This window comes from Onychostruthus taczanowskii, unplaced genomic scaffold, assembly GCF_017590055.1.
Source record: "Onychostruthus taczanowskii isolate IOZ18803 unplaced genomic scaffold, ASM1759005v1 scaffold9, whole genome shotgun sequence".
Lineage (NCBI taxonomy): Eukaryota > Metazoa > Chordata > Aves > Passeriformes > Passeridae > Onychostruthus > Onychostruthus taczanowskii.
The window spans coordinates 17,304,578-17,318,779 of NW_024506993.1; the positions used below are offsets into that span (position 1 = coordinate 17,304,578).

General features: G+C 37.9%; 2 protein-coding genes across 2 annotated transcripts in view; one reads left to right on the top strand and one right to left on the bottom strand.

Moving 5' to 3' along the window:
* Nucleotides 1-14,202, bottom strand: part of LOC121347438 (centromere protein P) — a 112,230-nt gene that overhangs the window by 87,422 nt on the left and 10,606 nt on the right. The gene's annotated exons all lie outside the window — the stretch shown is intronic.
* OGN (osteoglycin) lies at nt 146-12,221 on the top strand. Its single transcript, XM_041426093.1, has 7 exons — nt 146-498; nt 1,112-1,364; nt 5,803-5,887; nt 7,853-8,011; nt 8,493-8,695; nt 9,287-9,382; nt 9,685-12,221. Exons 2-7 carry the CDS (start codon nt 1,197-1,199, stop codon nt 9,853-9,855), a joined length of 882 nt encoding a protein of 293 aa, XP_041282027.1. The 5' UTR covers nt 146-498; nt 1,112-1,196; the 3' UTR covers nt 9,856-12,221.

Sequence of the window (14,202 nt, forward strand, 5' to 3'; positions counted from 1 at the left end):
TTACTATTCACAAAATGTGACTAATACAACAGACATGTGTTTTGGCTCTACCTCTGTCTCAGAAAGCAGCTGCTTTGTCTCTAGGCTGAAGCATTTCACAAAATGGATAACACATGCCTTATTAGAGACCTCCAGTTTGCACAATTAATATTTCATTTACAGAAAAAGCCTCAGCAAATATAAAGAGCAAATCACCACAAAACAGCAAGCTGCCATTTTAACAAGGAACACCAAAAGTAGGATGAGCTACACAGACTTTTGCAAATGTTATGCAAAGTACAACCCCCTGCTCCAGGATATTACCTCTCACCCTGGGAGAGAATGCTGGCAAAGCGTTTTTACCCCATGGAAAGCACTTTCCAGACTGTCAAACTTTGAGAATTCAGTTCAACAATTTGGATGTAATGCATAACTTGAACCTAAAGTACATTGACAAAAGGATAACTATAGATAAGGATATCTGTTTTTTCATTGAAGAGCTTGGAATCTGCTAAAAAGGTAGGTGGACTTTTTTCCTAAAAGTAGATTAACTTAGAGCTTAAATAAAAATACAGTTAAGAGGAGAAAAATGCTGTGCAATGATTTATTTTTTAAAATATTGCAAGCATATTTGTAATGTTTCAAAGATAATGTTTGCAGCCTCTGCACCTTTCTTGTCTGAAAAGTGCCCAACCTGTATAATATTCTGAGGGTATTAAGTTATCTTATCTTGTTTAGTCTGACATGTAAAGTAAAAGACAATGAAAGGCTTTTGTTATAGAGCATTTAGGTTTGAAAATCCTTATTCTGACAATAAAGAAAAATGCATTTGAACATATTTCAATTAGTTAATCTACATATATGCCTAATATTTAATATTAACAAAATCATCTTGCTTTTAACAAAAATAAACTGGGAAACAAACAAGTGCAACTAAGATATTTTCCTTATTTGTTATAAAATGTTTATTATTTCCCAGGTTCTTCTAATGTTAAGAACAGGTTCTATAAAGTCTAATTAAAGGATACCAAGAGTTAAAAGTTGTTCCATGTTCCTTATGTGTTACAAACCACTGCCAACAAGTACTCTAGGCTTTAAATATTGTTTTGACGGATTGCATTTTCATTTCCAGCCCCAAAGAAAGTGTTTTCCAGAGTCCAGGCACGAGCAGATCTTCACCAGCTCACTGAAAGCCATAGACATCGTTCTGGGCAACAATGGAGACTTTGCAGGCTACTTTTTTTTTGTTGGTGTTTGTACCTTTGGTAAATCCAGCACCACCTCTACAGCAAGAATCACTCCAGTTCTATGACTATGATACAGATGTTTCCATGGAAAGCCTGACCCAACAAGATTATGAAATGCAATCCAAGGATATAAGAAAGGTATTTTATTTATATTTTCTTTTAAATATTTTTAACTAAGCATTATATGAGAAAGGTGTTATGTGCATGCGTGTGAGTTTTATGGAGAAGTCCTAAAATACAGGGAAACATACAATGAGTTCAGACATAGGGAAAGCCACTAAAACTAAAACCACCAAAAAAAAAAAAAAAATCCTTGCTGCAGCCTGAGTAAGCCACAGAAGGCAGGCTTGCACAAATAAGGCTGAAGCATCATTTTCACTCTGCTGTTCTTGTGTGCCTGCAATCATAAATTTTAAAGAACAGGACACACTAATTACTAGCTCAACAGTTTTAGCAATGTTGTATTAACTCAGTTATTTTGCTTAAGAACAAGGAAGGTGATTTTTTTTTTTTTTTACACTACCAAAGTAATAATTGGAACCCCCCTTTTTATGGAACATAATCTGCCAGTAGAAACCACAGTTCCTCCTTTGACCTGCCAAACTATCAAGTTTCTTGCCTCAGTTTTTCAGGGGTGGGTGGTTTGGGTTTTTTACACCTCAACAGTTCAGTAGTCCAAAACTTCTATAGAATGTCCAGTGCTGGAGGAGTCACTTACACATTAACACTTTGAGGGTCTTGATAAAGAGAATATCCCCTGCATCTCAGGGCACTCACCAGCATCTCCCAACAGAATGTTTTTGTTGGGTGCTCCACATTCCTGCCCCTGAATTTCAATACAAAGCCAGGGGAGAATTAAGTGAAGTGCCACAACCTCATCTGCCAGGGACAGTTACAAACGTCACACCCCCTTTCAAACCTAACCAGTACACACCAAGAGAGAAGGAGATACAACACTGATCAGGGAGAAAAAACAGCAGCAATTGTCCCAAGAGGAGTTGCCAAGGAAAATACCACAGATCCAAAGCAAGTGGTAACAGCTCAGTACGAAAAGCTCAAGGAGGTTTTCATTAATATTAACTGTACTTGTTACAATAACTTAGCCTGATAAGCAAGAAAATAAAACAGCAAAAGAGAGTAAGCAAAAAATTGCAGTCCAAATATAGAAAAATACCTTTTGTATACCTTTTTAATATTTCCCCCATCTACTTAAATTACAGCTCTCCACTGTTGATTAAAACAATCAGCTACATATTTATGGCAAATAACTGTCTAAGGTATTTTTAAATCTGACATCTGCCACAGTGATGAAGTAACATGTTTTCATAAACCCATGAAAAAGGGAATACATAAATGACTCTTAACTAATTGGTAACTATCCACTCAGAAGTCTTTAAAAAATATTAAACCCGTTAATTTTAACCAGCTAGGCACAGCATCAGATGACACTGATCAATAAGTTGCTGCTTCAGTAATGGAACAAGGAGTATACCTACATGGAAATGGTGCCAACAGATGTGCCACAGACAAATCAATGTGCTCCTGGCAGTGCTATAAGCTGGAGGTGTTCTGAAGGCCAACAGTTTTGCTTAGGATAATTCTAAGGAATGTAGTCAGTCATTATTTCCATCAGGTCAGGTCTCTATTGACATGTTTTCATTGCAAAATAATAAATGAGTTCCTTATGTGCAACAACTACGTTGACACAAGTGCCAGTGTTCCCAGTTTACATCATGGGGTGCACAAACAGATCTTCTATTCATTTATTACACCGATTTTACTCCCCAAATATTCCAAGCGTTAACTGGAACTCAAATGCATGCCAAATGTTTCCTCAAGCATGCTCAGTCAGAAATCTGTCTTGCATACAAATTTAACTCCTTACTATATGCTTGAACACACTGTTAGAAAAAAGACTTTTACCAAAAACATCAGAAGAAATTAGTTACTGTGATTATTTGATACCACAGCCACACCAGTCTTGAATAAAATTTGAGCAATTTAAAACATAAAATCTTAATTTCGACAAGAGAACAGAACCACTTAATTAGATGCTGTCTCACATCTGGACTAACTGATTTAATTGAATATAAACTACCAGACCTTTGTGTTATAAGATGAATAATTATTTGGCAGAAATTTGAAGATGGTTGGAGTATTTAGATGTCAAGTGCTAATGTGTCTGTGCAGTAAAGTGGAAGAGGCAGGTGGAATTTAAGTGTGTGAGTAGGCCAATAGTCCTCCAGTGCATTCCTGACATAGGCAAGTAATGAACTTGTGGTTATAATCCAAACAGTCTTCTGCACTGATACTCTATTGTGATGAATTTTTATGGCTGATCAGCAAATATTTTTTAATTTTAGGAATTTAATTATATTCTGCAAATTACCACTTTTAATTGTAATGACATTTCCCACTGGCAGAGATTAGCAGTACATTGCATTATGCTAAGAAGTCCCACAAAAGACTACTTTGATGCCTCAAGTAGGAGAGCGTGTTAGAAATCTTCACCTGGGACAGATAAGCTGTGCCAGCAAATATTAAATTTCCCTCAGGAGCCAAACCAGCTGCAGCCATACAAGTCCACTTGTTCCATGAGCAGTCCATGCACGCAGAAGTCTCTACTGGCACACATACTCAAGGTCCATGTCTTCATGTGCCTAATCAACCCATCTTGGTGAGCTAACTCCTGCAGAAAGCTGCTGGGAGATTTGCTGTTTGCTGGAGCATAGCTGGTAAGCTGACACCCCCAGCTTCCCTCCACCCAGCATTCTGGACAAACTGCTGCCAGAATCTTACTGAGAACCTTAAACTTCCTAACAGAGAACCCAAAAACTTCACTAGGACAAACCAAGCTAGCCCAAACCAGAGCCAGAGCCTGGAGAGGCAGACGCAGGGAAGAGCCAAGGGACGGATGATTCACAGGCTAAAAAGGGGTCAAAATGACAGAGGCTGGCCAAGATATTTGTTTCTCAGGCTTTATGTCAAGCATGAGGGGTTTGTTTTGCAGTATAAAAAAATTCCCACAGTAAAGTACACACAAGCAACTAAATACCAAATAAAACACAGTATCAGAAGGAGCTTGAAAGCTCTTAGCTGCACACTGCACTTGCAGATGAACCACCTGTGTGCCTGAAGGAGAGGAGAATGGGGGGATTAAGAAAACTAAAAGGGGTTCATTTGTCAGCACTCCCAGCGTGCAAGTAACTTTCACAGAGCCTGCCAGGGCCTGATCCTTAAGCATGTTTAAAGGAAAACATCTTCCACATCTCACAGTGTTTTTTCCTGCATGTGTTTCCAATAGCCACACACACCAAAAAACATATCGGCTTGTTCTGTCCTACAAATATTCCCCATTAAAAAAAAATAAACAAGCAAATGATGCAAGCCAAAAACAACTTCCACAGTCAAACTGAAATCCCCTTAACGTTACTGCATGCAAATCACAGTATAAGCCACTGTATCTATACTGTAAATACAGTAATAATAGGTAATTCTCTAAAATTCCTCCAGTATCCAATGAAAACCTGACTGCTGCTCCCTGCATCACAAGAGGCCACGATAACCCCCTGCAGTGTTCTAGGCTGGGGACAGAGTGGCTGGACAGTCCCCAGGAGAAAGGGACCTGTGGGCACTGATCACAGCCGGCTGAACATGAGCCAGCAGTGTGCCCTGGCGGCCAAGAAGGCCAATGGCTCCTGGCCTGGATCAGGAACAGTGTGGCCAGCAGGAGCAGGGAGGTCATTCTGTCCTTGTACTTGGCCCTGGTGAGGCCGCAGCTCGAGTGCTGTGTCCAGTTCTGGGCCATCAGTTTGGGAAGGACATTGAGACACTCGAGCATGTCCAGAGGGGGCAGCGAGGATGGAGAGGGGCTGGGAGCACAAGCCCTGTGAGGAACGACTGAGGGAGCTGGAGGTGTTTACCCTGGAGAGAAGGAGACTCAGGGGTGACCTTATCACTCCACAGCTCCTGAAAGGTGCCTGTGCTCAGCTGGGGCTGGGCTCTTTCTCCAGGCAGCACTGACAGAACCAGAGGACATAGTCTTAAGCTAAGGGAAATATAGATTGGACATCAGGAAAAAGTTTTTTACAGAAAGAGTGATAAAGTTCTGGAATAGCTGCCCGGGGAGGGGATGGAGTCACCATCCCTGGATGTGTTTAAAAAAGATTGGATGTGGCACTCGGTGCCAAGGTCTAGTTGAGGTGTTAGAGCTGGATTTGATCTTGATCTCCAAAACTCTACTGTGTGAAATACCTGCCACTTATTCCTTTCCACCATATAGACTATATATTCCTTTTCTATTTTGTGTCTACTTTCCTTTCCTGAAGAGCTTGAGTTTTCTAAAGAGCACTGGCAGCACCTTCCCTTTTTGCCTTTTAAAGTGAATAATTCGTGTAAAAGTAACAATACATCACTTTACTCAGCCAACCTATAAAAGCATTTTAAAAATTAAGTGCCATAAATATGTATATTGTAGGAAGCTCACTTTAAAAGATGTTATTTCAAATCCTTGTAATGCTCTGTGGCTTTTTGTCTGCGGTTTGTGTTTTAAAACAACAACTGTTCTCTCACAAAGGATGGAACAAACATTTCTCTTGACACCTCCCTAATGCTGCAAAGTGATGACAGCCAACTCGATGTCCCACCAACAAAGGACACAAGTAAGTTAACTGATATGAATATTGTGATGTCTAAGATTTCCAAAAGAATATATTTTAGCATACAAATCTGAAGTGCAAAGGATAACAAAGGCTACAGAAGTAATCTTTTTGTTTATGAATATCTTTCATATCTCCTGTGGAAAACCTAACCTCTGATGGAGCAGGCTGAAATATTTAAAGGATCCTTAGGTAAATTCTGAATACACAAAGCACAGCTTGTAAGCATCTCCACAGACTTGCCCAGTCATATGTGCCATTGAGATGCACCCAAGTTAAGTAAGTTAGACAAGACAACAAAAAAACCAAAATACATCCCCCAGTAAGTTCCACAGTTTAACCAAGTGATGATGAAATACTATGTGCTTAAATTATTTCAACAGATTTATTTGAACAATTGGCTATTCTCAAAGTTTACATCTGATGATCAGGGAGGTCAATATTTCAAATACATCAGGAACGTTCTTCACTTGCCAAAGCTTCCTACAGGCCCTGGGTACATTGTCCAGATTTCTCCTAACAAGCCCCAGTGCCCCCTACACATGAAAAGGACAAAGTTTTTCTGCCAAACAGAGCAGTAAGAAAAAGAGACACTTATTTTGTGTGTCTGTGATATAAACTTCCAAAAATAACTGATGATTCAGCAAGACCAGTGGACTGTCAATGCCTACCAAAGTGCTAATTCAAGGTTAATTATTGCCAAACAGCACCTGTCAACAAGCCCCCATCAAAAGCCGAGCAAGTCTCCAAGAACATCAGAGCTTCTAGACAGACAAGCATAAAAACTATTGCCTTTTTAACAGCGACAACGTTGTTTGACATTTTCCATTTCCTACACAAACATGAAAACAAGCCACTAAATTAAAAAAACCCCAAACCACCAAATAGGGCAGAACACCGCAGCCTAAAAATGATGATATTCACAAAGCTAAACCTCAAAATATTCATTCTAGTCTCTGCAATGCTGCCGTAAGAAAAAGAATTACTGTTACGTGCTGGCTTCCCAGTACTGACCAGCTGCTTTTGTAACACCTCACTGGTTGTGGAAGGTCCTGTTTTGCTGTGTGGTGACAACTACCCTGTGTAGATCCTGCTGTCTGCACTGCATTCACTCCAGGGTGGAAGCCAACCAGAACTCTCAAAACATAGAAAACACAGCACAAGACACAGCAGCGGTGATGAAACAGAATTCAAAGTCACATTCACTATATGTATTTGAATATTGCTGACAGAAAAGATTAGAGCAAAGCAGAAGTTACTGATACTTTACTACTGTCCATGAGGACCAGGACATGCCTCAAAGGTCTCAAACTACATTACAAAAAGTTTATCTCTCTACTTAAAACAACAGCTGTGAAAATCTCAGTATAAAACTGATAGAGATTGTGCACAGGGCTCTGAGCAACCTGGTCTAGTGGAAGGTCCCCTGGTCTGTGGCAGAGGGTTGGAATGGGATGATCTTTAATGTCCCTTCCAACCTAAACCATATATGATACATAAACATAATTGCTGGAGTTTTTATCAAAAGGTTTAGACAGAGTAGTAGCTAGGAATAACCCAGGATATTGTGTGACCTGCCAGAAATGCTCCAATGCACTCACAGTACCAAATACACTGCCAGGTGTTTCCCCTTGTTGGTTTGGTTCCAAATGTGATATTTAACAGGGTCACAAACTTGCAGTTGTCACATTCACCGTACTCTTCTCCAACTAAAGAGTTAAATTGAATTCAGGCTGATTAATAGCATTTCACATGCTCAGGTAAGAACAGAGATTATACACAGGGAAATCACGCACAATAAAAAGAACAAAAACCCCAAAACAGTTGAGAATTTTAAATCTCAGAAATTGATGCAAATAAATTTTGAAAACCTAACAACGGGAAATCTCAAAAGACACTAGAGAAAACTCTTTTTTGAGTAAGCAAGGCTGAGGAAGCTGTAACTGTGTGCTCTGCCCTCGCTGGCAGACCTGCCCACGTGTTTGCTGTGCGTGTGCCTGAGTGGCTCCGTGTACTGCGAGGAGATCGACATCGAGGCCGTGCCCCCCCTGCCCAAGGAAACCGCTTACCTCTACGCTCGCTTCAACAAGATCAAAAGGATTGCAGCCTCAGACTTCGCTGACATTAGTAAGTGACACCTCAATTTCTGTTTTAGAATACAAAATGGAAAGGCACAATGGACGTGCATTTCGGACCTGCCGGCATCTTAATACTCCCAAACAATCAGGCAAAGAGCAGATTACTAAAAATAAAATTCAGCTCAGCATCCCAGACAGTCTTAAATGAGCAGGCATTATTTTTCCTTCAAATGCTCCAGGGAAAACTCTGCCAGCTATCTCACTCCACAGCATGAGAAATTCTATGAATATCTGAAATAATGTTATCTCTAAGACAAAAAGAAGGACCCAGAGTATTTCCCTTTTAATTTTTTCAATTTAAGACCAGGAAAAAAAAATCAAAATGTCAGTTTTAATAGTATTTGCATTTGTAGATCACAATTTAGATGCTGCAGCCAACAGTATAACATTTAGCATATACAGCCATACACATCTCACATGCCATTTAATTATAAAGTCAATACTTAGATTTTAATTTCTTTTGTGTAAAGCTACCTTGAGAAGAATTGATTTTAGTGGAAATAGGATAGAAGAAATAGAAGATGGAGCCTTTTCAAAGCTTCTGCTGTTGGAAGAACTTTCTCTTGCTGAAAATCGACTTGTAAAACTTCCTGTTCTACCTCCCAAACTGACAACATTTAATGCAAACCAAAACAGAATCAAGAGTAGAGGAATCAAAGCAAATGCTTTCAAGGTAAGGAAAAACCCAATAATCTAGATGATCAAAGTAACCAAAACTAATAACCAGACTATTTAGACATTCAGACTATGCCACCAAATTATTTTTCTGTATTTTTTGTAATCTAAGAAACAAACTACAATGAAGCAGCTTTCCAGCTTTTGCTTTGCTTTTAAGGCACTCTGGAATATTAGTATTTGTGCACTCACTATGTCATGTCCTCCACGTAGAAAAGAATTTTCTATGGAATATCTCACCTGCTTGCTTTCTCTCTAACATGTAAAGAAAAAATATTCAGAAATTAATGGCTCAATTAGAGTTCTAAAGACTACAGAAATACTAATAAACAATATACATATAGTACTTCATAGTGGTCTCAAGTCTGATAACCAACATGCTGACACTGAAATTTCCCAACCATAGAAGGTCTGTTCTATGAATTTCTTGATATAATAGAATTCAACATTCACAGCAAAAGAATGGCTTTTGATACATCAGTTTAAAGGCTAGATGATCAGAAAAAAAATTACTGATGTCTTGTAACACCCATACATTACTTAACCTCAAGTAATACCAGCATCAGTAACCTCTCTTTCTGTTTAACAGAAGCTCACAAATTTGGCCTACCTCTACTTAGGACACAACGCACTGGAATCTGTCCCCCTGAACTTACCGGAGAGTCTGCGCATTCTTCACCTTCAGGTATTCCCAAAGGATTCCCTTAGCATTCTCTTAGGAAACACCCCAGGAGTCACACTTCAATCAAATTCATTCTAGTTTAAAACAGTTCCCACTACAGTTTTCCACTGCACCTCTGCATAAAACAATTGACCATACCAATGTGTATGGCCACGACCATCCAGAAGCTCAGAAGCTGCTAGTTCCCATGAAAGGATTTATTATTGGTTCCTGTACATCAGGGATAGCAAATGGCAAAAAGAAGCTCTAATCTTTTATCAACAATGCATGTATGCATTTATTTACGAAAATGTTTTGGTTTGCAGTACAACAACATCACCACCATCACGGATGACACGTTCTGCAAGTCCAACAACACGCGCTACATCCGCACGCGGATGGACGAGATCAGGATGGAGGGCAACCCCATCGTCCTGGCCAAGCACGTCAACGCCTTCTCCTGCCTGAGGATGCTGCCCGTGGGAACCTACTACTAGCACGTGCCACCCCACATGCCACACCCTGGCATGCTAACAAGGATCACGTCTTCCTTTGTTTACAAGTTCATATCCTCTCCCTTACTAATGCTCTTTTCCCTGCACACCCAGGACCTTCTGCTATGTTGCACCGTTCTCCTCTGAAATAACCATTTCAAACCAGTCACTTTTGTAGCTGTGGTGTCCCTCATGCTTTCAGAATCTTTTCTGTTAACAAAAGTGTAAAAATATATATACATTCATACACATTATCTCAACTTTTATTTCACCACATACTCTTTAGATAAAACCACACAAAACTCCTTATTCTCATTCTTTATCAGCACTCAGAACAACCGCCAGATTTTACTTTCAGAAAAATGCAAGATTTTCTTTGAGCAAACCAAAGAGGAAAAATAATTCTGAATTCTAATCCCACTCTTTTAATCTGGAGTGAAATCTTTTCAGTTGACCTTCAAAAGTGTATTGGATGAAGATGCAGATGAGAGAAACTTATGTTTAGAGACAGAACTTCTCAAAGCTTAAAGTCATTAACATTTCCTTAAAAACTTGATTTGTGGTAAATGAGAATAACTGCTGTTTAGGTTTAGTACACCGAGCAACATAGCAACTGGAGCTTTGTAAAGATGTTTTAGATTTCCTTCTACTATTCTGCTTTGAAAATAACATGTTTTATTTTTACACAATATATTTTAGGTGAAATATATGTTTTGCTGCATTGTTCTCACAAGAGCTGTTTTTGCAACACCAGCTTCCTATTTTAAAACAATGCTCTACATACAGCATAACAGACTCAAATACCTTTGTTACTAACTAATGATGTAGACCAAACCTTGGTTCCACAGCTTCTCCTGACAGGAAATGTGATAATATAGTTAAAAGCAAAGCTGAATTCATGTGTTTACCTGTAAATAAGAATGATTTCATCTAGATGTCAGAGCAAAGAGAATTACCCTTCTGCAGCAATACTTCTGATTATTAGGGAAAAATCAAATCAGACTTGGAAGTTACAAAGAAAAGTTGATTCCATCATTAATCTGAAATCAGAGGTAACTTCAACTGAGTGAAATCACTCAGTGACTTGAACCTAGGCAGTGTATGAAAAACAAACTGACAGGTGCAGGCCTTGACACTCAATTCATCTAAAACTGGCCATCACTGATAAAGGGCACAATGTTTTTAATTCCACAGCTGTACATTTCTGACATCCAGTTTCTCCTTTCCAATGACTACCACAGGTGTAAAGCCTCCAGACAACTGAATGCCAAAGGTGTGCTAGTTACTATTACCACATCCACTTTGTACTAATTTTGAAGCTAGTATAGACTCTAATTAGTAGATATAGTTAAGCATCAAATGCATGATGATGTATCACTACATCTAAAATATTGATTTTACAAGATATTTTGTATTAGTTTTATTTATCTTATTTAGCTAAGCCTTGATTTGTTAGTGCTTGTGTTATGGGGAATTGATACCCACGTAATTCTGAACACATTTTTTGCCCTGAACCCATTACCCATAAAAAACAGCAACCCCCAATATTTTCCATTTTAAGTTATTTAGTGTAAAAGAAGGAAATTCCATTGTCTTAACTGAGAACAAAACCAAGTCCGGCAGCAATACTTAGTTTTCATTTTTCCACATAAATCATAAAACTTTGATATTCCCAGCTTTTTAGCAAAATGTAAAAAACAACTTCAAAGCATGTAAAAATACATTCCAACGTCAAGCCAAATTTCTATTTGGAAAAAAAATTAAACCCATCAATTCTCTTACATCTCTTGTGATAAATGCCCAAGATGGAAAAAACACAGCTGTAAGGGTAATAATGTTATATAAGCAGCAGCCTCTGATCTTATTCTTATCACAAATCATTGCTACTAAAACTCTTTTCAGTAAATCACCATAAATAAAAAACCCAGTAAGCATCACCAAAAACATGTATACACAAATAAATGCGTATTTTTGTAGTATATACACACATGTAAACATACTACCTACCTACTACCACACAAGTAATTTTACATTAAAATGTTGTATATATTTTTGAAACGTACTAATTATCATCAGTAACACTAATTAATGCTATCGACACTTTGTGAGCAAACCAAAGTAGACAAGTGGTACCTTCTGAATGTCTCATGCAGGCACCAAGTTCCCTGATGTGTTTTACTTCATTTTCCCCATTCACAGCAAGTTAATCAAAACATGAAGTGAGAAAAGCTTCAGTAGGGAGGATTTCCACCTCCTATTTCTGTGACCAGTACTAATATCAAGCTGAATGTAAACCATTTTATTTTTTCCTATCACTGATTTCTGTTCTGAATTTCCAATAAAACTTGAATTTTTGTTCTTGTTTATCAGTATCAGCTTCAACAACCTGCTCTTCCAGCCTTGCCAAGATGTTTCAGTTGTTCAGCCTCACAGCACACTAAGATTAGGTTATCTGCAGATGTAAATCCATTTTACAGACATATTTATTGTGACAATAGCAAGACCTGCCATACAGAATACTTTGTGAACACTCCACTTGGTCCTTCAAAACCTATGTTGAATTGGCCTTGAATTGTCATTAATCTCAAAACATCCAATATTACTTGATGTACTCATCCACTTCTACATTATCCCTTTCTTCTCAAGTACCAAAACAGGAAAGAAAAAATAAACTACCTTTGGTGTTTTTACACTACACTCCGAGGAAAGTATCAGAAACTATTTTTACACAGAAGCCTTGGCAATTTTCTTTTTAAAAAACCCCACGCTAATAGAAAAGCTATAAACCCAAGACTCCCCCCCAACAGTTTTCTCTCCAAAACAGGGGAGTCTAGAGAGCAGGTAGGGGGGAAAAATAAATACAAATATTACAGACTCATTTTTAATTTTGTGTAAGTGTGAATATTAACAGGATAGACTCTTGAGTTGGTTTTATGCATATATTAACAATATATGTCTAATTGCTTTTCCACAAATTACTAAAACATTAAATTACAAATATACATTCTCCTTGGCAATCTAGTTATTTGAATTGTCAGATTTGATCTTTGATCCTTTTATTAATTCTTTTACCTGAGAAAGTCTTCTTTTTTGAAATTAAATCATTAGCAATGCTAAGAAAAATAACCATATGCACACAGTCAGTCTTATTTGGTAAATACTATCCCAAACTGGTTTGTCTTTCAACATTATCTTTAACCATGGAAATAAAACTACCTTTAGAAAGAACATCTGTAATACTGAGAAACTTGTAATGAATTATCTTTACACATCTTTTAGCAATTAGCAGACAGTTTCATTGTTTATGCTCAACATCTGAACAAATACTTTTAAAAACTACTTATATAACAGCAATTTGAAAATTGTCTCCAAAACTCTTTCCTATTTTTTTCTTTTTTATTATATTTTAAAATGAGAAATATTTACAACAGTTCACCAAATCACTGTCCCAGAAACCACAGTGACTACTGATCTAAGGATCAGAAAGCATGGAGGGAAGCTGGAAAAAACAGCTGGAGATCCCTAAAGCTTTTGGTGCTCTACCTTTTCTATGGAGGGATTAGAGAAAAACCCTTAGACAAAAGCCAGCAGGATCAGGCAATGCCAGTTCATTGCTCAGCTGAGGACTGGAGTTTTTTTTAGTGCTATCAGAAAACAGAACTCTTTTTTCCTTTCTGGTTGATTGGATAATAGAAATTGATTAATTCGGCACAGAACTCAAAGGCCTAAAAGACTGAAAAAATAGGAAATTATGCACTTCCCACTTGATACTACATCTGAAAAGTAAAGATGGTGTCGAGTTTAATGACAGTAAATTCTTGACGTGTGTAAAACTCAGCCAAGAAACCACAAACAATTAAGCAGCTAAACATCCTTCTCTAACATAAAGCATCATGTAAGATGTTTTGTGTCTGTAAGACTGTAGTATTTTTACTCCAAGGAATTAGTTGTTTATCTTAAAACCAGCACAAAGCCAAAACAAACAAGCCAAATACCGGTAATTTAAAACTAAGCTCAAATACTATGTTCCAGTTAGGAGGGAGGAACAGTTTATTTCCCACACAAGTAAAACACTCCAGAACTGAAAGTGCTGTCATCCAAACATATGCTGACACATCTTCAAGAGAAACAGATCTAATCCTTCAAAACCAACATTTATATGCCAAAGACTACAAGTGTTATTTTCTTTTAATTTCTTCTTTTTCTTTTTTTAAATAAAAATAAAATATAATACCAAAGCAAACTGTCTTACTCCTTCACAGAAAGGCACAGTCTTATTTTCCTCCACCCATGAGGACCACAGCAATTGCTGCTCAATTGCCCCTCAAACACAGCACAAATTTTAGCTCA

Excerpts from the sequence above, each read along its gene's own strand:
- OGN (XM_041426093.1), top strand. The coding sequence starts at position 1,197 with ATGGAGACTTTGCAGGCTACTTTTTTTTTGTTGGTGTTTGTACCTTTG. Across the intron at positions 1,365-5,802 it reads AATCCAAGGATATAAGAAAG|GATGGAACAAACATTTCTCT; the intron begins GTATTTTATTTA and ends TCTCTCACAAAG. Across the intron at positions 8,012-8,492 it reads CTCAGACTTCGCTGACATTA|CTACCTTGAGAAGAATTGAT; the intron begins GTAAGTGACACC and ends TTTTGTGTAAAG.